At 32.5% G+C, this 25,521-nt stretch overlaps 4 protein-coding genes across 7 annotated transcripts; 3 read left to right on the forward strand and 1 right to left on the reverse strand.

The window, feature by feature from the left end:
- The first annotated feature begins 3,221 nt into the window (after positions 1-3,221).
- LOC114178264 (autophagy-related protein 8f-like) lies at positions 3,222-6,566 on the forward strand. 4 transcript variants are annotated; one of them, XM_028064071.2, is made up of 6 exons: positions 3,222-3,380; positions 3,920-3,964; positions 4,064-4,119; positions 5,058-5,110; positions 6,056-6,174; positions 6,290-6,566. In XM_028064071.2, exons 2-6 carry the CDS (start codon positions 3,925-3,927, stop codon positions 6,391-6,393), a joined length of 372 nt encoding a protein of 123 aa, XP_027919872.1. In that variant the 5' UTR covers positions 3,222-3,380; positions 3,920-3,924; the 3' UTR covers positions 6,394-6,566. The 4 variants fall into 4 exon arrangements, with proteins under 4 accessions (XP_027919872.1, XP_027919874.1, XP_027919873.1 ...); XM_028064073.2 differs by having other exon boundaries at positions 3,244-3,571; XM_028064072.2 differs by having other exon boundaries at positions 3,244-3,547.
- A 1,364-nt stretch (positions 6,567-7,930) lies between these two features.
- LOC114178263 (YbaK/aminoacyl-tRNA synthetase-associated domain-containing protein) lies at positions 7,931-12,149 on the reverse strand. Its single transcript, XM_028064070.2, has 4 exons — positions 11,677-12,149; positions 11,516-11,600; positions 10,063-10,151; positions 7,931-8,206 (listed from the first exon to the last, which is right to left on the reverse strand). The coding sequence occupies exons 1-4, from the start codon at positions 12,037-12,039 to the stop codon at positions 8,063-8,065; spliced, it is 681 nt and encodes a 226-aa protein (XP_027919871.1). The 5' UTR covers positions 12,040-12,149; the 3' UTR covers positions 7,931-8,062.
- A 2,762-nt stretch (positions 12,150-14,911) lies between these two features.
- LOC114178483 (L-lactate dehydrogenase A-like) lies at positions 14,912-17,102 on the forward strand. Its single transcript, XM_028064416.2, has 2 exons — positions 14,912-15,809; positions 16,393-17,102. Exons 1-2 carry the CDS (start codon positions 15,201-15,203, stop codon positions 16,831-16,833), a joined length of 1,050 nt encoding a protein of 349 aa, XP_027920217.2. The 5' UTR covers positions 14,912-15,200; the 3' UTR covers positions 16,834-17,102.
- A 2,030-nt stretch (positions 17,103-19,132) lies between these two features.
- On the forward strand, positions 19,133-22,958 carry LOC114176158 (NADH dehydrogenase ubiquinone 1 beta subcomplex subunit). The gene is made up of 4 exons (XM_028061101.2): positions 19,133-19,362; positions 19,451-19,537; positions 19,644-19,739; positions 22,657-22,958. The coding sequence occupies exons 1-4, from the start codon at positions 19,225-19,227 to the stop codon at positions 22,711-22,713; spliced, it is 378 nt and encodes a 125-aa protein (XP_027916902.1). The 5' UTR covers positions 19,133-19,224; the 3' UTR covers positions 22,714-22,958.
- The last annotated feature ends 2,563 nt before the right edge of the window (positions 22,959-25,521 follow it).

Here is a 25,521-nt window from a genome sequence, read left to right on the forward strand (position 1 = left end):
ACGTCTCATTGAAAATCATCCTGTTAAATTGTAGCAGTTCGAATACCTTACTTTGATATTGTTTTTCCGTAATCATCCCTTCTTCACATTGTTGTCGACAATGTAATTCTGAGGGCCTAAATGGCTGTTTTTAATATATATTACACATTTTTGAAGAAAAAGTCAGTCTGATTCAGAAGTTTGACCTTTCAGAATATAAACATTATTTGCTTATGTAGACTCGTAGAAACCACCGTAAAGACAGGTTTTATCACGTTTGTGTGTATACATTCTTTAAATATGTGTGATATTATATTAGTATAAAATAATGATATTATAATGTTATTAAGTTAATAAATAAAATAAAATTATATTTATTAAAAATAAAGTAAAATACATCAGAAAAAAATGAGAGAATAACCGTTAATAAATAAAGAAAAAAAGAGAAAAAGCATAAATAGACGATTTTATAAAAAGTTGTAAAAATAATGGTCAATTTTCAAAAATTTAATAAATAATTATATTTTAAAAGATAAAATTGATATTTTAAAATGTGGGTACAAAATAGGAGATTCTCTTTGTATATTGTTATAGATATAATTTTGAACTTTAGTATATCTCTATTATATAGGTGATAGCATTGTATTCTTCCGGGCGGAAATTAAAAGTCAACAGTAACAAGTTAGACGATTAAAGAAGAAATCACTATTATATTTTACTTGCAATCAAGATTGACTTCCTGAATTTTCCATGAATTCTATTGGTCTTATCTATTAGGATTAGGGATGTCAACGGAACGGATATGACAGGTAGCAATTCTTTGTACTTTATCTGCTGGATAAATATTCATCCGTACCCGTATCTATATTTGTTGGGTATCCATTATGCGAGTATCCACTTATTTTTTTCATATCCACGAGTATCTGCGGGTATTTACAAAATTATTTTAAAAAATTTAATCATAAATTCAAATAAAATAAAATAAATACATCACTATCATAAATTTTAAATAAAGTTTCATACAAGTCCAAATAATTATAAAAATAAATATAAAATGACGTTCAACACAATCGAAATTCTTTAATTAGTGCTTTGATCAATAAGCTCACTTTCTCCGATTGATTCCTGAAAAATAAAAAAAATAAACAAATAATAAACCTCAACCGTCACTTGTCAAGTATTCTTATTTTGATTCCATCATTTGACAACAAACATACCATAAACCCCACTGTCTATATAGGGTTTGATGTATATGCCCAATTTCAAAGAAAGTAAAGAGAAGAATGTCAAGGGGTGTAATTGGAAGAAGACAACGTACCAATACTCCAATACTTAAAGCTGGAAGAATGAAGACAGAAAACAAGACAAAATGTGCAGCTTAGAAAAAAAAATGTTTTTTACTATATATATAAGGGTATTTTTGTGAATTAAAGTTTAACAGATACGGTTATCCACGGATACAGATGTTATGATACCTGTACCTGCTTCATTAACATGTGAGTATCAAAAATACTCGTACCCACGGGTAGCAGGTATCCATTTTTAATATTCTTTTCCTACCCGTTGCGGATTTCATCCACAGATACCCGCAGGTACGAATTTTTTTGACATCCCTAATTGAGATATCGTATTTTCTAAACTTGGACCTGGTCATGTAGCCTTCTCTGAAAACTATACAAGTTCTTATCTACTACTCATATTCACTATGCTCACTGCCAAGAACTTTTATTTAGTTATTATTGAATCGATGGGAGAACATTACACCCTTGAAGTGCTATTTACTTTAGTTGTGAAAATTTTGGAAGATAATTGTGAAGATGTGATTAACAAGTATTCTTGATTATTGATTTTAGTAGTTCTTAACAAGGTGATCATGGTAAGGATTTTTAAAGATAAAATTCATATTCATTTTAGATCCAAATAATTGAATCAAATTTGGGATCAAAATCCATCTTTTTTTGCAAAATTAGTTTGAATTTTTCTAAAATCCAGATCCAAATATTTAGATCAAGATTTAAATCTATATCCAAATATTTGGATCAAGTTCAAAATTTAAAATACATTTTTTACAAAAGAATTTTAAATTGAATTTTCTAAAATTTGTGTTGTGTAGGCCGACACAATTAAATTTAGTTGAATTTTGGACGTGGGCGACTTGACAGAAGTTTGACACACCGACGCAGTCAAATTTGGTCAAATTATGATTGTGGCCGACTTAGCCAACTTTCAATCGGTCCAACTTGGTTGAATTTCGATCGTGGCCAACTCCGACAAATTTTTGGTTAGGCTTGACTTGGTTGAATTTGGCCAAATTGATACGATCCTATCTAGGAAAAAGTATGATCGTTTCTGAATTTGAATCTTCAAGAGGCACGACACGAATAAATCATAGAAGAATGCGGGATAAGACAAAGATGGAGGATGCCACAATGTAGCAGATTGATAAGTCAAGTTAAGATTCGCCACAAAGATGTTAATTTTTGATAAGAACTGGAAGCCTAAGCTAAGAACAAAGAGAATCCTCTCTTTAATGAAATCAAATTCAATATATGACTAAAAGTGTTTACAATAGTTTTTTGTACCTCCATATATAGGCACATGAGTTTAAGAAAACATAAGAACCTTACAAGAAGGCCATACCAAAACATAAACTAATTTATAAAAGAAACCCCAAAACAAAAAAACATAGAACTTAACTAATTTCTAAAAGAAAACCCAAAGTCCAAAAATATAAACTAATTTCCTAATAACTATCATTCAAAAGTGATATAAGTCATGATCTTCATATATTTTGAATTTCCACTTGCGTTGCTTGTAGTATCAAACTTATTATTTTTTATTCAATTAAACACTAAATTGAACATTTTAAGAAAAATGAAAAACTAAATTGAACTAAAAAATAATAAAAAGAAAGCGAGAATTAAATCAATGTTAACCCTTATTTACATATTTATATAATTTAACTCAGAACCGACAACATTTGATAACTATTTATTTCTTTACAAAATGCATTATAATTATTTATTTCTTTACAACATCATAATTATTTATTTCTTTTAGTTAATAGTGTAAACATCTTTAAGCTGAAATGAGATTATGAAAAAGAAAAACATTAAATATTACAAGATAAACATGTTCTGGTAATATATTTTTTTATTTATTCTAGACGAGTTTTAGTTAAGACCGGAAGGGAAAAAGGATGATTATGAGAATATAAAATTCCTATATTATTTGGTATATAAGTATATAAAAATAAAATCACGATAGGAATAGTTGAGAAAGACAACCAAGGAACGAAGAAGCGATATATTTAGTTTGTTGAAGCAAACACAGCCTTATTGGAGTCGTTAGCAAGAAACCACAGCGTTGATTTTCTTCTATTTTTGGATCACCTTAACGAGGTTTAGTTTTCTCAATCATATACAATCCAATTCGTAAGCCTTAAGGTTGAGTTTCAAAATTTTTTTTAATCGGCCAAGAAATTTCTTCGCTGATAACAAGTAAATTATCAGAACCGCTTTGTATCTCTTTCCCTGCTTTTTTAAGGAAAGATTGTCTGCAATCTGAGGTTTTTCTCTTTTCCTAAATTCAAGTAAGAGTTGATGATCGGAAATTCCATAAAAATAGTTATCTGAAAGTTAGGGCTATTTTTAATTTTATATCATATGGTAAAGATTATTGTTCCGTTGCATACCCTTTTTGTTAAATAAGAATTTTGGGTGTAGGTCCATTCTCAATCTTCATCTTGTATTTTGTGATTATTGCTGTTTGTTATTATTTATTATCTCTAAACATTGCCCCTTTATTATTTATTCATTTATAAACTTTGTTTTCTAATTTATTTATTTTTAGCGATTAACGAATTATGTATCCTTTGTCTGAAGAATGGACGGTGTATCATCTTACTTTTTATTAACTTTCCGTTTGATGGTAATTCCAGGAAGAATGGCGTCAAAGAGCTACTTCAAACAAGAGCACGATCTTGGTATATGATGTATTTTGATTTATATTGTTATTTGTTGGTGAATTGTAGGTGTGTGGAAAGCTGAATAATATAAAAATAAATGATTCATTTTGTGTGTAGAGAAGAGAAGAGCTGAGGCTGCTAGAATCAGGGAGAAATACCCAGACCGTATCCCTGTGAGAACTAGTTCCGATTTTCCTCTGCAACTATCTGTTACTGATGCTGTCTATGTGAATCATATATCTGTGGCACAAGAAGCATCGTTCCTTTATCTGTTTTAACTTTGGCCTTTCAGGATCAATGCTTTTATTTGACTATTTTTCAACGCTATAAATGTTTTCTGATGTTTGAACTTTGTCTTTTATCTGTTGCGTCTTTTATGTCATAATTTGGCAGCGTAACTGAGTAGCACTTTCATGTCATAATTTTGCAACTTTCCATGTTAATAGAAATAAATGCATGTTACTATGTTGCATAATTAGTTAATTGCAGATTTCATATTGGATTCAGTGTTGTGCAGGTGTTCATTATGGTGGTGGTATACTGTTTGGAAGACTAAAAATGTCGTAAAAACAAGTATCGATATCCCAAAGTCATGGTTTGATCAGTTTGGTCTGTTAATTTGTGATTGAATTGGATAGTTTTCAGACAAGAGACATGATAGGTTCAAGATTTGACCATTTCTTCCAGACTGTCTGATCTAGTTTGGTTTTTAGAACATTTTGGAAATATATTGCATGCTAAATTATCTTGTGTTGCATTTTTTTACTAATTTTCTATTATCTCTATACTGAAATCCTTTATTAGAGATTAAATAACCGATTACAGAGTCCACTGAATTATAGAATGAATTCAAATAATTTTACTTACGAAACTGAATATGTGACCTCCGAAGGTTATTTACAACAGTTATGCACGTATGGAGTAGCTTATGCCCTCAAGCTGTTTTATCTGCTGCTTTGAACTAGTTATTCTTCATTATATCTGTCAATGCAGTGAAATTGATGTTCACTTGTCCCTCTACTTGCTGCCTGCTGTATGTGTGATTCTTGAATATATACATCTTGATATACCTCTAGTTATGGTACTAAATTTTCCCCTGATGTGTCTGAAGGTGATTGTGGAGAAGGCAGAAAGAAGTGATATTCCAAGTATTGACAAGAAGAAGTAAGATTTTTTCCATACCTTTAATATAATCTGGAAACATCTACTCATATGTTCTATCTTCTAAAGGAAAAGAAAATGGATGTAGCAAAAATTTTGAAAGAATAGATCATTAGGGAAAGTGGAATGTGAGAAATCATGGTTCTTTTCCTATTAGAAAGAAGATATATGGATCTTCATAAAAAGCTTTTTTTTGACATGACTGCATCCATTACAGGTAAAGTTTGTAGGTTTAGAAGCTTACTCACTCCAATAAATATGTTCTAGTTGATGACCTTCAAAAATTCCACATTGGATTGTGTAGTAAAAGAAATGCTCAAAATGTTCCGCATACCCTTTAAAATTATCATTTAACTTACTCATCAAAGAAAAGATAATTCTAGTATTTGATCATACTCCTGTTTTTGTTTAAATTTTCTAAAATTTGATATGAAATTTTAGCTGCTAAGTACATACGATCAATAGATAGATTGATCAGATTTACTTTTGTGTAAGTACTTATTGACGTGCTAAATTGATTTAAACGTTGTAGTGACTTTGGTTCCACAGTTGAGAAATTTGTTAATATTGGTAAGTTATGAGTTGTATGAATAACTCAGATCATCATAATTTAAGTAGCTAAAGCCATAGTTGCTCCTTCTATTGTATATACATTTCTTATTTTGTGATAATGCCTGAATTATGAATCGGATAAACAGAATTAGAATTGGTTATTTATCTATTTTTAGAAGAATTTAATGTTGTTTGAGTGTTGACAACAAATTGGTGGATTTTGTATCTTCTGCCTGATGATAACAAAGTGATAGAGGGGTCTACTACATATCATTTGTTGTCATATTTCTATTGTCAAATGCTTTCCAGTTGATATTGAAATTTGCTGAGGTGTATAACTGGCAGCCGTCGTATGTCCGATGTTTTTAGTTTTTGACATGAATGAATTATTTGTAGGTACCTTGTACCCGCTGATCTGACAGTTGGACAATTTGTCTATGTTATCCGCAAAAGGATTAAATTAAGTGCAGAAAAGGCAATATTTATCTTTGTGGACAACGTGCTTCCACCTACTGGTAAAATAATATTCTCCAATTGTGTTTTCTTAATTTTGCAATATGATTCTTTAGCCTTCTAATAGAGGGTAGCAGCAGTAGCCTATAAATTTTCTGTGTTTCTCAATTTTTTCAGGAGCAATTATGTCTGCTATATATGAGGAGAAGAAGGAAGAGGATGGTTTTCTTTATGTTACATACAGTGGGGAGAACACCTTTGGGGATCTGACTTCTCACTAGCATTCTAAAGATTGGCACAATAATAATCTGATAATGATTGCTTCGTCATTGACCAGTCTCATAAATTTGTATCGGTACTCGATATCAAACGACATTGCTCTCAATACTATGTACAGCTGTATATAAATTCTAAGAAGAACCTGTTAATGTTAAAAGTTTCCTCCTTTTCATTATTGCAACTCTTTTATCGGTTGTTCATTTTGCTTATCTGGGATGTTTGTGTTAATTATGCATTGTTAGTTTCTAGTAGTTTAGTGTTTCGATCAGGGAATGTAGAGATAAGACTCATTTGAACGAAATCTTTTGTACAGATTTATAGGAGAGAAAAAATAAAATAATTTTTTAGAGTTAAACTTTAGTTTATGTATAAATAGAATTTTCTTTGCATAAATCTTCTAAATTTTTATATTTTAGTGAACCAAAGAAATTGGAAAGGGCTTGAGGTAGGGAACTGAAGTTCTTAAGAAATCTGGAATCTCAATTGTAGACCTGTCACATTTTTCATCGTGAAGGCAACTGATTTTTAAGTCTTTTCACCAGATCACAATGATGCTGAACTTGAACCAGTTCTTCTTTCTCTGGGAAAAGATGGTTGTAACTCGAGTAATCACGTGCCTTGATGCATGTATATATTACAAGAGACAAGGGAATTAAAACCAAAGAAAAAGACTGAAACAAGCTACCACTGACTATGAAGCGTAGGACCCACGTTGAAGTTGCAATATATCCACAGGAGGAGGATCTTGAATAATATAAACCAGATACTCTTGATTTAACGGTCGGTTAATGTTTTAGCAATAATTCTTTTAAAAGCCACAATAATTCCCACCAAAAGTTACTTTTGGTTCAGTGGTGGATATTGTTTACGTGAGCGATGAACTTAAACAATGAACCTCACTTTATATTAGTTGAAATTGCTGGAAAGAAAAATCGATAGGTGTTATTATTTTTTATTTTCTTCCTCATTCACAAAACAATCCCTATTCATTACATTCTCGTGACAAGGATACGATGTGTCTGCTTTGATACCCAACGTGATATGAGAATATAAGAAAAATTTGATGTTAAGAAATTGTATCCATTTAATATGTTAGCAACTTGAAGTTTACTTCAACTGGGTGGCATTTGTTTGTGCAGGATAAACCGTAGCTTCAAGCACATATCATGGATTATGCATAGTATATGAAAATATGAAGGCTGAGTGCAAGAAGAGAAGAAAATACAAATAATTTATAAGATTTTTCAGTTATTCACTCAAATTCCCTTTTTTGCTGCTTGTTTAATAAGTAGATTGATGTTTATCCTTTCATTACTACTGAATCTAACACTCCAGGATCACCACCTCCTCTCCATATTGTTACACTCGTTTGGACATTCATCAATGTGGCCTATACCGTTACTATCCTGATATGAAATTATTCGATCCTTTCTAATGATATTGTTGACTTTCAACAAACATAAAGCATGAACCCATGACGTTGGTTGCATTCAAATATCGGTAAAACATTAATGGTAATGCCATAACCAAACCACAGACTTAGCGGTAAGAAAATAAATATAATCCTGACGGGGCAATATTTCAAATAATATTAAAACCAAAAATGGAAGGCTGAAAATGACAACTCTCCTACTAAACTAAATTATAGTGACCACATGCTCCTCAACAAAATCAATTATTGCTACAGTTGACAATGAAGGGGTTGATAAATTTGATCAATTGAGATGTTCGGATCCCTAGCTTCAGATCAACCTCACCACCACCCAACCAAAAGAAATCTGGAGTTAGCTTTACAATTGCCTCATCCAAAATCACCTGAAATGATCCAAAATATATAATCAGCCAAGGAGCAAGTTGAGTGCATCAATACACAAGCCATCATGCCATCTATACAGTAAAAGAGAAAGAAATAATATTTTGAATATATTGGAACAGAAAAAATGCTTTAATTAATTAGTGGACAGGGTATGCCTCAGCACTTGTTCAAGGACAAAATGTTCAGTTTTATTAATTCCAATCTGGTTAATTGTTCATGTATATTCCCTGAGGCCAAGTTTATGTGTTGACCATACTAGTTTATTTTACATCAGTGTTATTTACTAGAGTGTGACGCATTTACTTGTGTTATTTGTTTATTAGTTGAACGTAGTAAGGTCTATAGAATATCAATTTCAATGACGATATCAAGTGTATGACTATTAGATAAAATCATAACATCATTTTAAATGCCGTTAGTCAAGTACAATTGTCAATTGAGACAATAACAATAAATAAAGATGTTGATAAGCGTGAGTAATCTTAAATGAGATTGGCCCCTCCCATGTAATGGTGATGATGTCTTTGAACCTCTTCATCAAGACTGCAAAATATATAACTGTGCCCAGAAGAATCAATATGAAATATTGATCTTATTTGTTATGCTAAGTCAACTTAAACATTTTTCGTAGGCATAGGAGAAACTATGCCTCTCATAGGGGAATACGCGGAAGGGAATTCAGTTAGAATTTGTGACTGGAAGAGATATAGGCTCGCAAAATGCCTAGGTGATCGTTTTCTTTGTCTGCATTTCCATTTCGCTTTGGTAATCAGCTACAGAACTGATATTTCCATCTTCCTACCATAATACTGCGTATCCACTTCCTTGTTTCTTGAGTATCTACCAGACATAATTTATGCCTTGTGTTCAAATGGGATATCTAAGATGTAAGGTACCAAATTACACTATAACATCACACAAGGAATTGGGTTGAATCACAACAGTTGTGGTGTTTCGCCAATTTCATGCTGTTTGAAGTATCAATATGGAATTCTAGTACCAATGCAACAAAAAATCCATACAGCCACGCACTTCAAATAGATTGAAATTGTAGTTTAAACTTGCAAAAAGAATTTTAGGGTAGGTGATAATAGAAGTCTGACTTGGACATACAAAACCCTAGCCATAATTTAGAAATGAACACCTGAGATAATGTGAAGAACAACCTTCCCCAACAGTTGGCACTATGGCAAGATAAGTAGAGCTACATAAATCAGTGCATTTGTGATTTGTTCTTGGAGACTGCTCTCTTGATGTGAAAACCATAAAGTTGTGCTAAGGTTTATAGACAATCAATACTTAGAGTCAACTATTAACCACATCCTAAAAATTACATATTTTCTCCTGTCAATGTGGACTTTGTTTTCAGATACAATGGCACAGAGAGAGAGAGAGAGAGAAATTTTTGGAGTTACAAAACAGTGAAACTGCTTGAAAAAGATGGACCCTCTACCAATATGTTAGGGTAAAGCAAAAGAAGCTGCTCACTATTGTCGACAACCTAAAAGCACGTCTATGTCCTAGTCCAAGACATTGGCCGAACATGGCAACCACATATCAGTAAAAGTCTATGTCAACATAGCATGCAATAATCAATACCATGACTGTGAGGAGATCATGAATCACAAAAGAGCAAACCAGAAAACAAATCCATTTCAATTTTTATGCTATTTTACCAACTGATCCTTGTCTGTATCAATCATCAATTCATGTGCGGATATGCATGACAAAAAAATGTTGAATACTACCCTAAACAGTGTGAATAAGCACTTATTTTGGGTTTATTATCATGATGAAATATTTGAGTGTCTATATATCACAAGAACCCTATACTACTCCACATGTCCAGTCTTACCGGAATATCTGTTTTCATGCCAATACAAGTCACTGCATTGTGCCCATATCCAGTTAATTCCATTGATGTCTCCTCAGGAGCTAGCCTCACTGCATAATTAATAATAAATTAACAACCACTATTTCCTACCAAGCAATAGCAAGTTATAGATATCATTAACAAACACTTAAAAATTATTGGAAAATAAAGAATAAGAAAATTGTCCATGAATATTTAACGAAAGGGATAAAAGAGAAAAGATTAACCAAGGGAGACAGCATTACCACATGGGCACATATTATAAATAAAAGAGACTTTCAAGTGGAGAAAATATATTTCAGGAAAGTGATTCTACGAAGTGATGATTATCAAAAGTGTGGATTGCCTTTCACTTCGTCTTAAACTTTCCTTCTTATATCTAGTGGTAAGAATTTCAATGTAACAGACATTAAATGGTCGAATGTTTCTGGCCCAGCTCCCATGCAAATCTCATCAACTGCAGTTTGCAGAAGTTCAATGTAGAAAATTGAGATGATGCAGTACATTAAAGACTATTTCAATGCTTGTGAATATTTACTTCATCTCTTGCCGGGGAGCACTTAAAATTGCCTGATGGTCTCAAAACTAAACATTAAGTTTCATGCATTGAACTTGACAGCTCTCGTGCACCAACATAGACCCACACACTACTAAGTTAAAGAATTTAAACCTTAGCAGTGTTCTAATTACGCCAACAACCTATCACACAAATCTAAGAATTGCTTCAACACAGTCCTGCCCAACAACTCATTCCGACCATCCAATGCCTTAAGAGAATATTTTAAATTTCACTTCTAAAAAAATCCAACCAATTTGGAATCATTCCTGTTGGAAGTCTCATATTGATTAGAGATAAGATCAGTTTAAAGTATATAAGTAGGTGTAAACCTCAACTTACACATCAGTTTTGTACATAGAGTTAAGCTTAAAGTCTGCTACTTGACAAATACCTTCAATTACATTTATCATTTTAAAATTATACGCAGCTTTGGTCGCTGTACTCAATTCTGAATTATTTTAAACTTTTAGTAAGTCGAAAAATCTACACTATAAACTGTTGCAAACAAGTAATTGCCTATCCCATTTCCCACCAATTCATTATTTCTCCTTCACGACTTCAAAGAATCATACTCATAGTTAGCGGGGAATCTTCTTAAACCAACTCTACCTTAAAATTCCTTCATTAAATTGTCAACTAGAACAGCTAAGATGTCAAAAAAGTTGTCGATTTCGCAAATACACCAACCAATTGGACAGTGTTTGATATGGAAAACACGAGAGTCTCCACATTGATGTTTCCAATATATTTAGTTTAGTCGCAACTCACAACCATTCGTCCGCAAACGAATAGAATTCTCAATGTCACAATGTTAAACTGGAATTCATTCAACGCTATAATAATTAAAGAATAGTCCATCACTCGGGAACTTCTTACTGTTGAATTTCTTCTTCGCAATACTTCCATTGTTGAGCGAATACAGAAAATTCTTGACAGCTTCGGCGTTGAAACGAGCCGTGTACTGAAACAAACGATCTCCATAAGCAAGCAGTGGGAGAGTTAAGTGAAGCAGGTAGTGAGAGGAAGAGAGTGGGAACCTGAACGACAACGACGTAATACTTGGAATTATTGCGGTTGGTGCAATCGACGACGTTAGCAGGGGCTTGCGTATTAACGAGAACGATGCTTTTGCAGAGATGGTGGATTGAAGCGGCGGAGAGGGCGTCGCGACGGGCTTCGAGAGGCCAATCGTAGTAATCAGAAGGGACTCTCTTAAAGGAGAATTCGGGAACACCGTTGCTGCGCAAAATGGAGGAGAGGCGAGCCACGGTGTCGGTGACAGCGTCGTCAACGGTGTCGTTTTGAGAGGGCGATGAAGGAATATAGGAATGCTCGAGTTTGGATATGCGTTGCAAGAGCTGGGTTTGGACTCGCTCCAGCTCCACAAGGGCTTCCCCCATTCTCACCCAAAAGCTGCGTTTTCGGCAATCTTTCTTTTGCTGCTTCACCAATGGTTGCTCTTTCGTTACTCGTTGTTGCCCCCACTGCTCCGTCCCATTTCTGTGGGATTCCTATAAGAAAAATAAAACTAATATAGCAAGGCTTTATGTAAATTTAAAATATTAATATAAATTAAATTGTACACTTATTCTTCTTTCTTATAATTCAATAAATTCAAAATATTTAAATTTATATAAATGATTTTAATCAATCAAAATTTAAATTATAATTTTACAAAAATAAGAAAATAAATTATTAAATTGTAACTTTGTTAATTTAAAAAAAAATCAGTTTTGACACATCGGTTATTATTATATTAAATATATATATATATATATATATATATATATATATATATATATATATATATATATATATATATATATATAAATTATAGAAAATATATATTATTATGAGAAAAAACGATTGCACTATCAATGTATTACATCGACAATTAACTAGAGACACCAAACGTACGTAAAAAATGTGTAGTAATATGTTTGTATATAATATGTTAAAATTTAAATATGGCTCTCTTTGTCATACATAAATTTATGTCTAACCTAGATAAGACAAATGTAAAAATTAAAATTTAGGTCTCATGAAAGAGGGTGAACGTACATGGCTTAAAAAAACTTTAGTCTTTTCGATTTTCACTCTCTCTTTCACAGAAAATACAAAGCGAATAAGCCTCTCGTTCGACTTTCAGACATGACTAACTCGGCTTGATCTTCAGTCACGATTTTAATAATGGGCAACTCGATAATAATATATTGACAATTTATCCTTTTGGTCCGATAGGCCAATCTGCAGGTCCACCAAAAAACACAAGACATGTTAAGATATTGAGCCCGTTGTCCTGCAAATGCTTGACTCGCATAGTCTACAACTCGCCCGAGCCAGTCTGTCGCCCGAATAAAAAGAAAAAAAATATGTACTTTTGTATATCAGTTACTTTCCTTTTGGACTTCTGTATGAATATTCCAAATTATTGTATGAGTGGAAAAGACAAATATTATGTATGTTTGAATATACTAAAATTTAAAGAATACATTGTGTATATCAAAGTACGAATATGAATATAATAAAAATGTTGAATTATCAATTTATCATCAAAGTCTCAAAAGTCTTTACTTAATTTTGTGAACTTGTTAAAGTTTATCAATTTGTTGAACATTACAAGTTTTATCATAACAATTAAAAAAATAAAAAGAATTGATCTACGAGTTTGTAATTATGCGAGAGGGCTAACACTTAAGCAGAACAAGTCTACATGGACCAGATTGACCCGTATTATCACTCCTAATTTATCCTCAAAATTTTTACAATTTTGAAGAAATGAAATTTTAAGGATATCCCTGCAAATCGAATTTTACATTCACCCCCAAATCAGCACATTTGAAGAAAATTTTTTCTCAACATCCATCACTCTAAATCAGTAAAATTGATAAATTCTTTCTTGCGATTATAACCAAGGAAACTATACATCAATCTATATAATTTCTTGGAGACAAGAGATTTACTTTACAAGTGAAAATTAGAGACAATTTAGTAATGATGTGACTAACTTAGAATTAATGTAATTGATAAAGTAAATGTAAACAAAATGTTTAAATATTTTGAAGAGCATAAAATCCAAAAATTCTGAATATATAATATAAGTTTATGACCATATCATGTATTATATATTTTTGTACACGATCTATTTAATATTATTTATTTCTACTAATAAATATTTTTTTTTTTCATTTTAACATGAACAAACTAAATCCACCCACTTTAAAAAAAATGTAAACCAATTCAAAAGTGCAGGAAATAAAACTAATTTTGAGAAAAAAATATAAACTAAAATATACATTTTCTCTATGATATTTTGCAGTTAACTTGATAGTTAAACTATAAACACGCACTTTTAGTTCAATGATTTAGTTCGTACACTTTCTATTCACAACTTACATAGTTTATAAAATTCAACCCGTTTATAAAGATTCAGCTAATTTATCAATTATTTTTACCAAACACAATTTGTAAAAACATTCAACGATATATATATATATATATATATATATATATATATATATATATATATATATATATCGTTGAATGAAATCATGTTGAGTTGAAATTCTGTGCCAGGCTGAGGCAGCATTGGCTTATGTTTGTTGAATATTTTTGATGAAGATTTCCAGAATTGCCTTTTTACATCTTTGAAATCCGGTTTTAATTAAAGTCGTAAAACGTAAGCGGTGAGAACAAAAGGTGACTGCACATTTGGCATAATAACAATTGGTGAAGTTTAAAATAAACCACGGTGGCAAATAACTGAAGTAGGTCTTGAATTGAACGCGTGAACGTTCAAAGTTCAGTACCAACCTAAAAAGTCAGAAGCCACAGAACACGGTAAAAGAATCAATTCAAATAAAGTGTTTTAGATTATTTAAAAATTCATTTCATGCAAATGTTTCAAGTAAGATTATTGAAAAATTAATGTTATAAGCGACTCAGAGAGAAGGAAAGACGAAAAAGATTGAGATTCAACTTTTTTTCATTAAATTTGAAAATTATAATGTTGAACCAAAGAATTCAAAAGAAATAATAAATTAATTTAAAAAAATTGAAATAAAAGATAAAAGAAATTATGAGTTTAACTCTTTCTCTATTATCAATTAATAATTATTGATTAAAAATGTTTTAATATTAGGAAAACAAAATAAGTTGAAAAAGAAAAAGATTAAAAATTGTTTAATTAGAAAATGGAAAAAATTTGAACTCTTTCAAGCATCACACATAAAGAGGTATGGGTTAATTGGAAAGCACGAAAAAGGAGACGAAAGTATTTAATTAATCTTTAAAACGCATCAGAGCGGTCTCAGAGTGTAATGAAATGAGTGACTTTTTCCTCTTGGAACTCCGTTCTGTCCCTTTTACTTTATCTGCATCTAGAAAGAAGGTGGACCTGGCTATTCTGCAACACTTTTTCTTTCTTTCCTTCGCAGACCACAGTATTGGCCTCAACAATACTACTCCTAGTCTTCACGCTCACACGCACACTCTACTATTATAAATTCCACCTTCTTTCTCACCTGTTTACAGCAACACCAAAAAATCATCTTACTTCATCATGCACAAGAGCGCTTCAGGTTCCACGTTGGGCCCGGGGGGCCTCGACCTAACCCAGGCCTTCTTCAAGCCCATCGCCAACGCTGACCCTCCCTCTACCACCAAGCAACACAACAAGATCTCCGTCATCGGAGTTGGTAACGTCGGAATGGCCATCGCTCAGACCATCCTCACCCAGGACCTCACCGACGAGCTCGTCCTCGTCGATACCAACGCCGACAAGCTCCGCGGCGAGATGCTCGACCTCCAGCACGCCGCCGCCTTCCTCCCCCGCACCAAGATCCACGCCTCCACTGACTCTTCCATCACTGCCGGCTCCGATCTCTGCATCGTCACCGCCGGCGCCCGCCAAATCGCCGGTGAGTCCCGCCTCAACCTGCTCCAGCGGAACCTTTCCCTCTTCCGCGCCATCATACCCCCGCTTGTTCGTCACTCCCCCGCCACCACTCTCCTCATCGTTTCCAACCCTGTCGACATCCTCACCTACGTCGCCTGGAAGCTTTCCGGTTTCCCCTCCAACCGGGTCATTGGGTCGGGCACCAATTTGGACTCCTCTCGCTTCCGTTTCCTCATCGCCGATCACCTCGACGTCAACGCCCAGGACGTACAGGTCAACAATTCTCACTTTCCCCTTTTTATTTTATTTTTAATTGTTAAATGTGAAAAATTAAGTCACCAAGTAGGTTGATGCATTATAGTTTTTTTTAACTAATTTCAATATGAACTAATCTTCACGATTTATGAACTGAACTAAGAATGTACTCTTTTTATTCAAAATTAAGACAGAGAGGGAATATAAAAGTTGTGGTCGTCGAACTATTTAACAATCTCTCCTAGAAATAGAGAAAACTATATTAAATTACATTATAATTCAAATTATTAAATTACCACCGCATCAGGGCAACTTTAGATTAAAGTTTCTATACTTTAGGAGGATTTCATTTCGCAAAACTAGTTTGTAAAAGCAAGTATTTTACTCTTTCTATTGAAAACTAGTTTCAGGCCATGTAACACACTTCTTTTATGAGAATTCAAACATAAGTGTTGATTGGACTAACGTAGATTTAAATAGTCCAAACTAAAACCAAAGATAGTCTTAGTTGGTGTGAGTTATTTAAACTTTTGAAGTTAAGATAATGAAATTATGAATAGAGTAGGAAAAGTGAAGGAATGAAAGAAAGTTGTGATTGCAGGCTTATATTGTAGGAGAGCATGGAGATAGTTCGGTGGCATTGTGGTCTAGCATTAGCGTTGGGGGTGTTCCAGTGCTGAGTTTTTTGGAGAATCAGCAGATTGCATACGAGAAAGAGACACTGGAGAATATACACAAGTCAGTGATAGATAGTGCGTATGAAGTGATCAGGCTGAAAGGGTACACGTCGTGGGCAATAGGGTACTCGGTGGCTAACTTGGCCCGTTCCATTCTGAGGGACCAAAGAAAGATCCATCCTGTGTCTGTTCTTGCCAAGGGGTTATACGGGATCGATGGGGAAGTGTTCCTGAGTTTGCCAGCACAGCTTGGTAGAGGAGGGATACTGGGTGTCACCAATATCCACTTGAACCCAGAGGAGACGCAGAGGCTTGTAGATTCAGCCAAGACCATCCTCCAAGTGCAGACTCAATTGGGTATCTAAAATTTTTCTGTGATGGTCACGTCGATGGTTCAATGGTTACTGCATTTTGTCCTTTTATTATCTTCAGTTCTTCCCACAATCATGATGTGGTTTGGCCTAAATTATTACTTGCCACTGTTAGGGTTACTCCTTGCCCCCTTCTTGCAGAGCAAGTGTTTTTGTTGCGTCAATTGCTGGCCGGATCATCTGAGATGTGTTTCACTCTTTTATTTTCTATCATATGCTTTTGATCATAATCAGCCAAGTAAAATTTCCTTTTACCAACTTAATTTGCCCTTTCATATTTTGGACTTCTGACATTGACCCGACCATGACTTCAATCAAAGTTGCAATTAAAATGTCTGTGTGCAACCCTGGATATCTACCAGTTAATTAAACACGGTAGTTGATATTTTTTAAAATTATTATTAATTCTATAATATTGCTTTCATTATAATCTGCTTTTTTTTTTTTTGCTTTCTAAACCAAAATGATAATTTTGATTGGTTGAGTGTGCATGAATCATTGTAAAACTTTATATTTAAATTTGCATTTTCTTCCTATTCATAATAAAAAAAAAATAGAGGAGTGCAACTCTGATTAAGAGAAGGTATACAATAACTCAGTTTCATGAGCTTAAATGTCAAATCGACATCCGATATAACATTTCTTTGAAAATTTTAAGATATTAACTTTCATATTTTATTAGAAATGTCCGTTATTGATTGATTATAATGTTATTGAAAACATTAAAATTATTGTATACGTACAATAATTCAGCTTCCTGCGGTTAAATGTTAAATCGACATCCATTGTTGAATAATTATAATCTTGTTTAAATATAAATTTTAAAACAGTTATAAATAAAAGCTAAAACTAACAAGAAATTATATTTAGATGATACTGTGAAGAACATTATAAGTACGAAAATAATAAACATTGTATGTCAGTATCTGTTTTTAGACTATCAGTTTCCAAATATTATTTTTAAAGTAACCATTACAAATAAATAAAACTTAGCACATAAAATTATAATATATACGTCCATAATATTTTCATCATAATTTCAGGTACAAATTGACATTGACAAGAAAACAATCTATATTTGCTTCCTCAGAAATTTGTAACTATTGACATGTTTTTTCAAGTTATTGAAAAATAATTATGAACATGGATATTGTTGTACTTAATACTCAGCATAATAAACATTATATTTTGTCACTAAAGTTTGATTTTTAAATAAAAAATTAATCAAATCAAATAATTTTATCTATGATCTTTCATGTTTAAAAAATAAACCATATTAAAACATTTTCTTTTATTAAGTTACATTTTACTTTTAATAATTTTTATTTATTCCAGTGTTGATATTTATGAAGTGATGCATCTTTTATTGGTTTGCCAAACAAATATTTAATGGAAAATAATGTACACGTTAACTAACATGCAATGGATAAATTAGGATAAAAGTGACGAGCAAACAAGTGTAAGTATTGAAACTTTTACCACGTCTATGTGGTAACAAGTATTTCTGCATACTTTTCTCTACTTCTTTGATACGCAAAAAAGAAAGCTTAATTGCAATGGATTCAAATCTATATATCATATTTTTTTAATAATATTATTATCTTAAGAGTTTTTTTTCCCTTAAATAAAATAAACTAAACAGTTGACCAGGAAAAGATAATAAGTGAGAACGATGATGCAATTATGGAACACAAAGTATTTTATTTTTGTTTTTTCCAGTAAAGTTTATTTTCCTTATTTTTGTCCGTAAAAGTATTTTCCGACGAGAAAAAGTGTGCATGTTTTATTGGGGCTTTCTTCCCTTATCTCCAAGTATTTCTTTTACACTTTCAAAAATTTTTAAATTTTTAAAATACCTTTTGATTATTTAAGCGAAGTCATGTATCCCAAAATTGTTTCCAGATGTTGATGTCCGGTGAAGAATATTTTCGAAAGTTAAAATATATAATTGGAAGTCAACTTCCGGAAGATAAAATATATAATCGAAGTCGACTTCCGGTTATATATTTCGACTTTCGAAAGTAATTTTGGGAGTGCGATATCCGTGACTTTATTTAAATGGTCAAATAATATTTTTGAAATTTAAAATTTATTTGGAGGTGTAGAAGAAATTTTGGAGGTGCAAGAAGAAAGACCTGTATTATTTGGTTGAACCCCACGTGACTAGGCTTGGGTTGAAAGCATGACCTAAGTTTCAAATAGCAAAAGCAAAGAAAAGAAATCCAATCCAGCCGAAAAGCCCAACTTATGAAACATTGAAGGGTAAAATTGTAAAAACGAATGAACCTCAAACGATGTCGTATAATGAGCGAGTGACAGTAACATTAGGTTGTTGTGGGAGAAGGAGAAGAAAGAAGAAGAATCAGAAGCAAAAAACCATCAACCATGGCAGGGAGATTGACGAACGCAGCATCAAGGATCTTGGGCGGAAACGGTGTCGTTTACCGATCTGTTGCTTCCTCTCTTCGCCTCCGATCCGGCATGGGCCTCCCAGTCGGCAAGCACTATGTTCCTGACAAACCTGTATATTTCGCTAAATTTATCTTATTCGATTTTTTATTTTTTATAAAAGCTTAAAAACCAACATCTCTTTTGAATTTGGGGCTTTCAGCTTCCCATGAATGAGGAACTTCTGTGGGACAACGGGACAGCATTTCCCGAACCGTGCATAGATCGTATTGCTGACACTGTTGGAAAGGTATCTGTTTTTTCTTCGATTCTTATTTTCGTATGGAAGTTTTGCGTTAATATTGATGTATATCATTGAATTTTCTTTTTCTTTTATTTAATTATTTTGAAATAAGTATGAAGCATTGGCCTGGCTGTGTGGGGGATTGAGCTTTTTTGCGTCTCTGGGATTGTTGGCTGTGTGGAATGACAAAGCTTCCAAGATACCCTTTGTGAGTCTTCTGCTTTAACTTTATTCTTAACCAGTTCTTCTGAATTTATGCTCGATGTAGACTTTGATTTGATTGTTTTTCTATTTAGTGTGCGATTAGGATGTTGCTGATTTCAATTCTATTATAGCATTTCTCAATAAAATATTTTAAGGGAAGTCGATAACGGTCGACCTTGATGAGTGGTAATGTAGGAAGTGTTCTAAATTTTGGTTGAATTGGATTCTATTGTTCTTGTTTGTTGCTTAGGCGATGCACTTTTAGTTGTTGTGTGTTTCTTTAATTTATATCCTTTGAGCCTTGTGCAATTTTTAGTTGTGTGCCTGTTGTACTGAACCTTGTACACACGGGACACATAATTTATTACAAATCTAAGTATTAAAAGGTATAGAATTGTGAAAGAAATTCATAATTAATAATCAAAAGTCGTAACCTAAATGGACATATGTCTAAATTATGGACATATCTATTAAGTATTGAGATAAGCATTTTCTTTAGTTATTTTGTCTCATCAACAAGGGCGCTCACTCACGGATAAATGCATATGACATCCACACCCTAATTGATCCTAGCTTTTATAGTGTAGAGTGTTCTGAAGGAATAAAAGATACATAGAAGAGGAGGGTTGAATATGTGTATATAAAACTACTTCAAAACCTTTTTTGCAAGATATATAAATTTGAAATGGTTATACAAGCTTTTTGATAAGGGTAGGGAAGCACGGGGGAGAAAAAAAACACCCAAATGTAACTTCTATGGTGGTTCACTCAACTGAGCCACACCGATCCCTTTTACAACAAATGTATATACTAATTTTACAATGGTATAAGTATTCTCTGTCAGTTTAGGCCACACCAACAACAATCTCAATCTTAGATTGTTATTGCAAGTGTTATTTGTTCCCTAAGTCCATCTAAGCTTTCTACAGTTCAGTAATATGTTCTACATAGGATACCCACAATGCAATTTAACTCTGCACATCAAACAATAAGGGTTATGAAACAATGTGTATTGTAGCTTCCAGTCAAGATTGAGTGTAAGAAAATTTTCAACAACAACCTTACTAGAGATATTGAAAGAGAAAATATATTTGTTCTAATGAGCATTGAATAAACGTGTATAGCTTCCTTGTTTCTTGTTCCTGATTCAGTCTAATAAGACAAAAAATGTGTTGAGAGAATACAAAAAAAATGGCATCCCTTTGCTCGACTAATTGACCAAAGGAATCTGTACTGTCCAATCATAGAATTTGTTAATAATAAATGCAGAGGTATTTGATCATTGAAACATATATATATAAGAAGGGATTTTATTTTATGGTTTGAAAAGCTATGTTTGTGTGAAGTATGCATAATCTAGAAAGTTTACACGTACACAAATACGAACTTGGTCCATTTTTTTTTTAAAAACTCATGCTAGGCATCACTATGATCCTTGGCATCTCAGCTAGACTGACATCCTAAGGACATCAATCATTTGCCATCACATGAAAATATCATTAAAAACAAAATGAAAGATACAAAGAACTCATGGGTGAACCCAACCAAAACCCATGAACAAAAATCAGCCCTGCTATAAAGCTATACACTAGCTGAGAAGCCCTATAGGAAAAAGAAACCTATTATGATAAAAGTTAATGCCTTTGTACCTATTTTTTAATCGAACTTTGATAAACCTAATAGTTTAATGAAAAGTTTTGAACTCTTATTTTTGTGACACATATTTGTGCATAAGGGATAGAATAGCTTTGTCAATGAACTAAGGTGGATCTGAAATGTGACACTTTAAGCTTCAAACTTCTTGTAGAATCTAGATCAATTAATTGTCTTTGAGTGCTATGTAGATTTCGTCATGTTGGGGTCTTGTCTTCAGAGAAGGGTCTGATTCATTATGGTTCTATATATTTCTTTTTTTTATCAGCCATTATGGGTCTATATAGGAACCCTTACTTTGATGCTATAATGAACCAAAACCTGTATTTCCCTTCCACTTTCAAATAACAAAGCAATTGGCATGGGACATACAAACATGGGAGAAATGCAGTAGGTGGAGGCAGAACAAACCCAGAAGTTGAGGGAATCATGTGGCAGCTATAAAATCGAAGACCAGACTTCTAGTTAAGCTCATTGCAATTTGATCAGCCAAGGGTTAAGATTTTTTTTTCCTGGGTTTAATTTCAGATGCTCTCTGATACATGGGATCAAGGATTATTTTTTGTGGGTTTTCTCTGATTTGGGCTGGTTATTTTGTCAATCATGATGACATTATATGTCATAATTTGAACCTAGCGTCTGACTGAAGATGTTATTACACATTTTAAAATTGAAGAAAGCCTTCACTGTTCCTAGTGCTCTTTCAGAGGTTAGGATATTGTTCCCCATTCTCCTGCCTTGCTTTTACATAGTGTAACAGCAACTACTTCCAGAATCATATATTAGGAGGAGCACAGCATTCACAATTCATATGTAATTAAGATGTAGCAAAAGTAGGAACTTCCAAAAATTTGCAATCTAGCTGCTAATGGAAATCAAATTCCCTGCGTAGATTTTCGACTAACCAATGTTCTCGTTGTCCAAAATTTGTCATGTATGATTCTATGGTTAAGTCTGGATTCAAACCTAGTTCGTCATGTTTATTCTAATTTTACGTGAAGCTAAATTTGAACTTAACTTTTTCTGTTTGGTTGAAAGGAAAGTACAGATTGTTTGCTAGAGTTGAGCATGGTCATGGTCTATGGACTAATGGAGGTTTCTGTCCTGCATGTCATTGTTATCATCCATGTATCCCAATCCAATTGCAATATTGCTTGCGCTACCTTTGCTTTGATATTTTCCTCTTTTGATGTTTCATATTCAATGCTATTTATGTAGCTATTTAGTACTTGTGTTGATTGATTTATCTGTTATTTTCTTTGTATCAGACACCCAAAGTATATCCATATGACAATCTGCGAGTGGAGCTTGGTGGTGAACCATAGGTAAATGATCGGATGGGAAGTTATTATTTGATGTAATTGTTCTTTTACGTTTATCTGTGTAGTTCAAAATAAGGGATCGTGGAGAAGACTTACTAAATCCAACTAATGGAAGGGCCGAATCTAGTTCTTGTGATCGTTAATGCTTAATTGCGAGGAGTGGGCCAGTATTATGCGAGCTTGTGTTTCGATGTGTACTCATGAAATTGATTTTTGAAGCATGATTTTATCAAATAATTTTAAGTGAACGTGATTTTCGTTTGGTATCATGTATTTGAAAATGATTTTTGGCAAAGAATGTTCGGAAATTGCAATCAAAATTGATTGTGTAATTACTTAAATGAGTTTCAATGTTCATATATAATACTTTATGAGTTTTAATCGCAAAGAAAGAACTTTGTAATGTCATTAATTATAATGTGAGCAATCTGCGTGAATTCAACATAAAATTAGGCAGCGGCGATTGGAGATTGAAAGTAGATGCAATTTTTTCATCCAGCCCTTACCCTAGAAAACAGATATCGAAAATTATTTGATAGATAAAAAGAGGGTATTTCTTCCTGCACCTCCATAAGCAAAGTGAAAGGATAAATTTGTCCTCATCTTCTTCCCCCCTCCTTCCTCTTACATCACCGCATCTTTATACTTTCTTGAAGGTTATTGGTCGCCTCCCTCAATGCAGCACTGATAATTGCAGAAATTGAAGAGATTTAATTACAAACCATTATTTAGGAATGTCAAAAAAATCCGTATTCACGGTATCTGTCGATAAAATTTGTAACGGGTAGGAAACAAATATTAAAAATAGATATTCGTTACCTGCGGATATGGTTATCTTTGATACATGCATGTTAATGGGGCGGGTACGAGCATCATAGTATCTGTACTTCTAATTTTTTCTAAGTTGTACATCTTGTCTTCATTTTTTTTAAATTTTAAGTATTTGTATGTTGTCTTCTTTCAAGTACATCTGTGCTTGTTGTCAAATGATGGAATGAACTTTTTGATCGAAACACTAATTAAATAAAATTTCATTGTGTTGAATGTCATTTTATATCTACTCCTATCATTATGTGGACTTATATGAACTTGAGTTTATTTGAACTTTATTTAAAATTTATGACAATGATGTATTTTATTTTATTTGAATTTATGATTAAATATTTTTTTAAAATAATTTTGTAAATACCTGTCACTGTGGATATGAAAAAATAGACTGGTACCCGACGAATATGGATACGGGTACGAGACAAATATTTATCCAGCCAATAAAATATGGGGAGCTACTACTTCCCTATCTGTTCCGTCGACATCTCCCCCACTTTTTCTCAATATCTTTCTCCTTCACTGTATTGTTTTTTTTTTTTTTTTAAGTTTGGTCTTCAACTCCATTCTTCCTTTCAGTGTACATCGTAGAATTCCCAGGTAGCAATAAAACCAGATCTATGTCACTGCATCCTAACACTCCCTTTGACAAGATACCACTGATAGAAAATACTAGAAGTTAGAAAAGCATGTGATACTCACCTTTCATCACCACCCCCAAGCCCAAATGTAACAAAGTCAGAAAAATTTAAAAATATGAAACTAGCAGTAAAATTGAAATACTTGGTATAGTTTGTGAATATAAGTTTCAATGACCCTCCTCTGGAAGGTGTGAACACTTGATCAAATAAACCCATTGGCGAGGGGAAAATGCGTTATTACATATTTATATTACGGATTATATAACTTGTAATATAAATTTGCATTACAAATTATATAATTCAGAATATAATTTGTATTTTAAATTTAAATTATATATTTATAATTTGAAATGTAAATTTATATTGTAAATTGTATAATTTAAAATATAATTTGGATTGTTGTATTATGTATTATATAATTTAAAATATAATTTGTTTTTTAGATTATTTTTAAAATTTATATTATGGATTGTATAATCTAGAATATAAATTTAAATTATGAATTATACTATTCAAAATATTTATAGGTTGTACAATTTGAAACAATAATTACAGTAGGAGAATTTTGTAAACATGGGGTACAAGAAGAAAGCGTTGGGGTGTGAAAAAGATATCCCCAAATACGATTCTTAAAACCCAAACCATCTTTGATTGATCCAATCGATCTGGCAACTGATTGAGTTTGTTTTTTTTTTCCTTTTTAAATTTTCGCGCTCTTTGGTTGGACTGGCTAAATACCTCTGTTCTTTTTCTTTTTAGTCTTGGGCTCAGGTGAGGTTAGTAAGAAAAACTATAACACTTTAAAGAAGTGGTTTAAGATATATTGTGATCCAATTTTCGTGTCCTTTTGGCAAATGGTAATCACTCATGATCACTTTTTCAAACCTTTATGTGCCCTCTAATTAAAAATTACGAATACACAATTCAATCACCTTTAATAGCCCATAATTAGTTTTTATCAAAACTTAAAAACAAATAAATACTTAAAGGGCTTTTTGGTAATTTACAACAATAAGGTAAATTTACAACAATAATCTTTGTTATCCCATACTGCGACTAACACATTAATGGAAACTGAAATGGACATTTAATCTTCATTTTAGATAAGGTTATGGAGGATTGGAGATTCCTCCATAAGCCATTAGCAGTATAGATCAAAGTTACTTCTAGAATACAAACATTACTTTTATTATTCAGTTTTTAAACTGTAATAATCAATATTATCTATTCATTATAATATATAAAATTTTAAAAATAAAATAAATATGAAATAATTATTTTAACATCACTATTGGTCCAGTGAAACCTTGCATGATACGGGTGTGATTATGAGACTGGTTTCTTG

The sequence above is a fragment of the Vigna unguiculata genome, chromosome 3 (genome assembly GCF_037176805.1).
Source record: "Vigna unguiculata cultivar grain cowpea cultivar isolate G323 ecotype 2 chromosome 3, ASM3717680v1, whole genome shotgun sequence".
Taxonomy (NCBI): domain Eukaryota; kingdom Viridiplantae; phylum Streptophyta; class Magnoliopsida; order Fabales; family Fabaceae; genus Vigna; species Vigna unguiculata.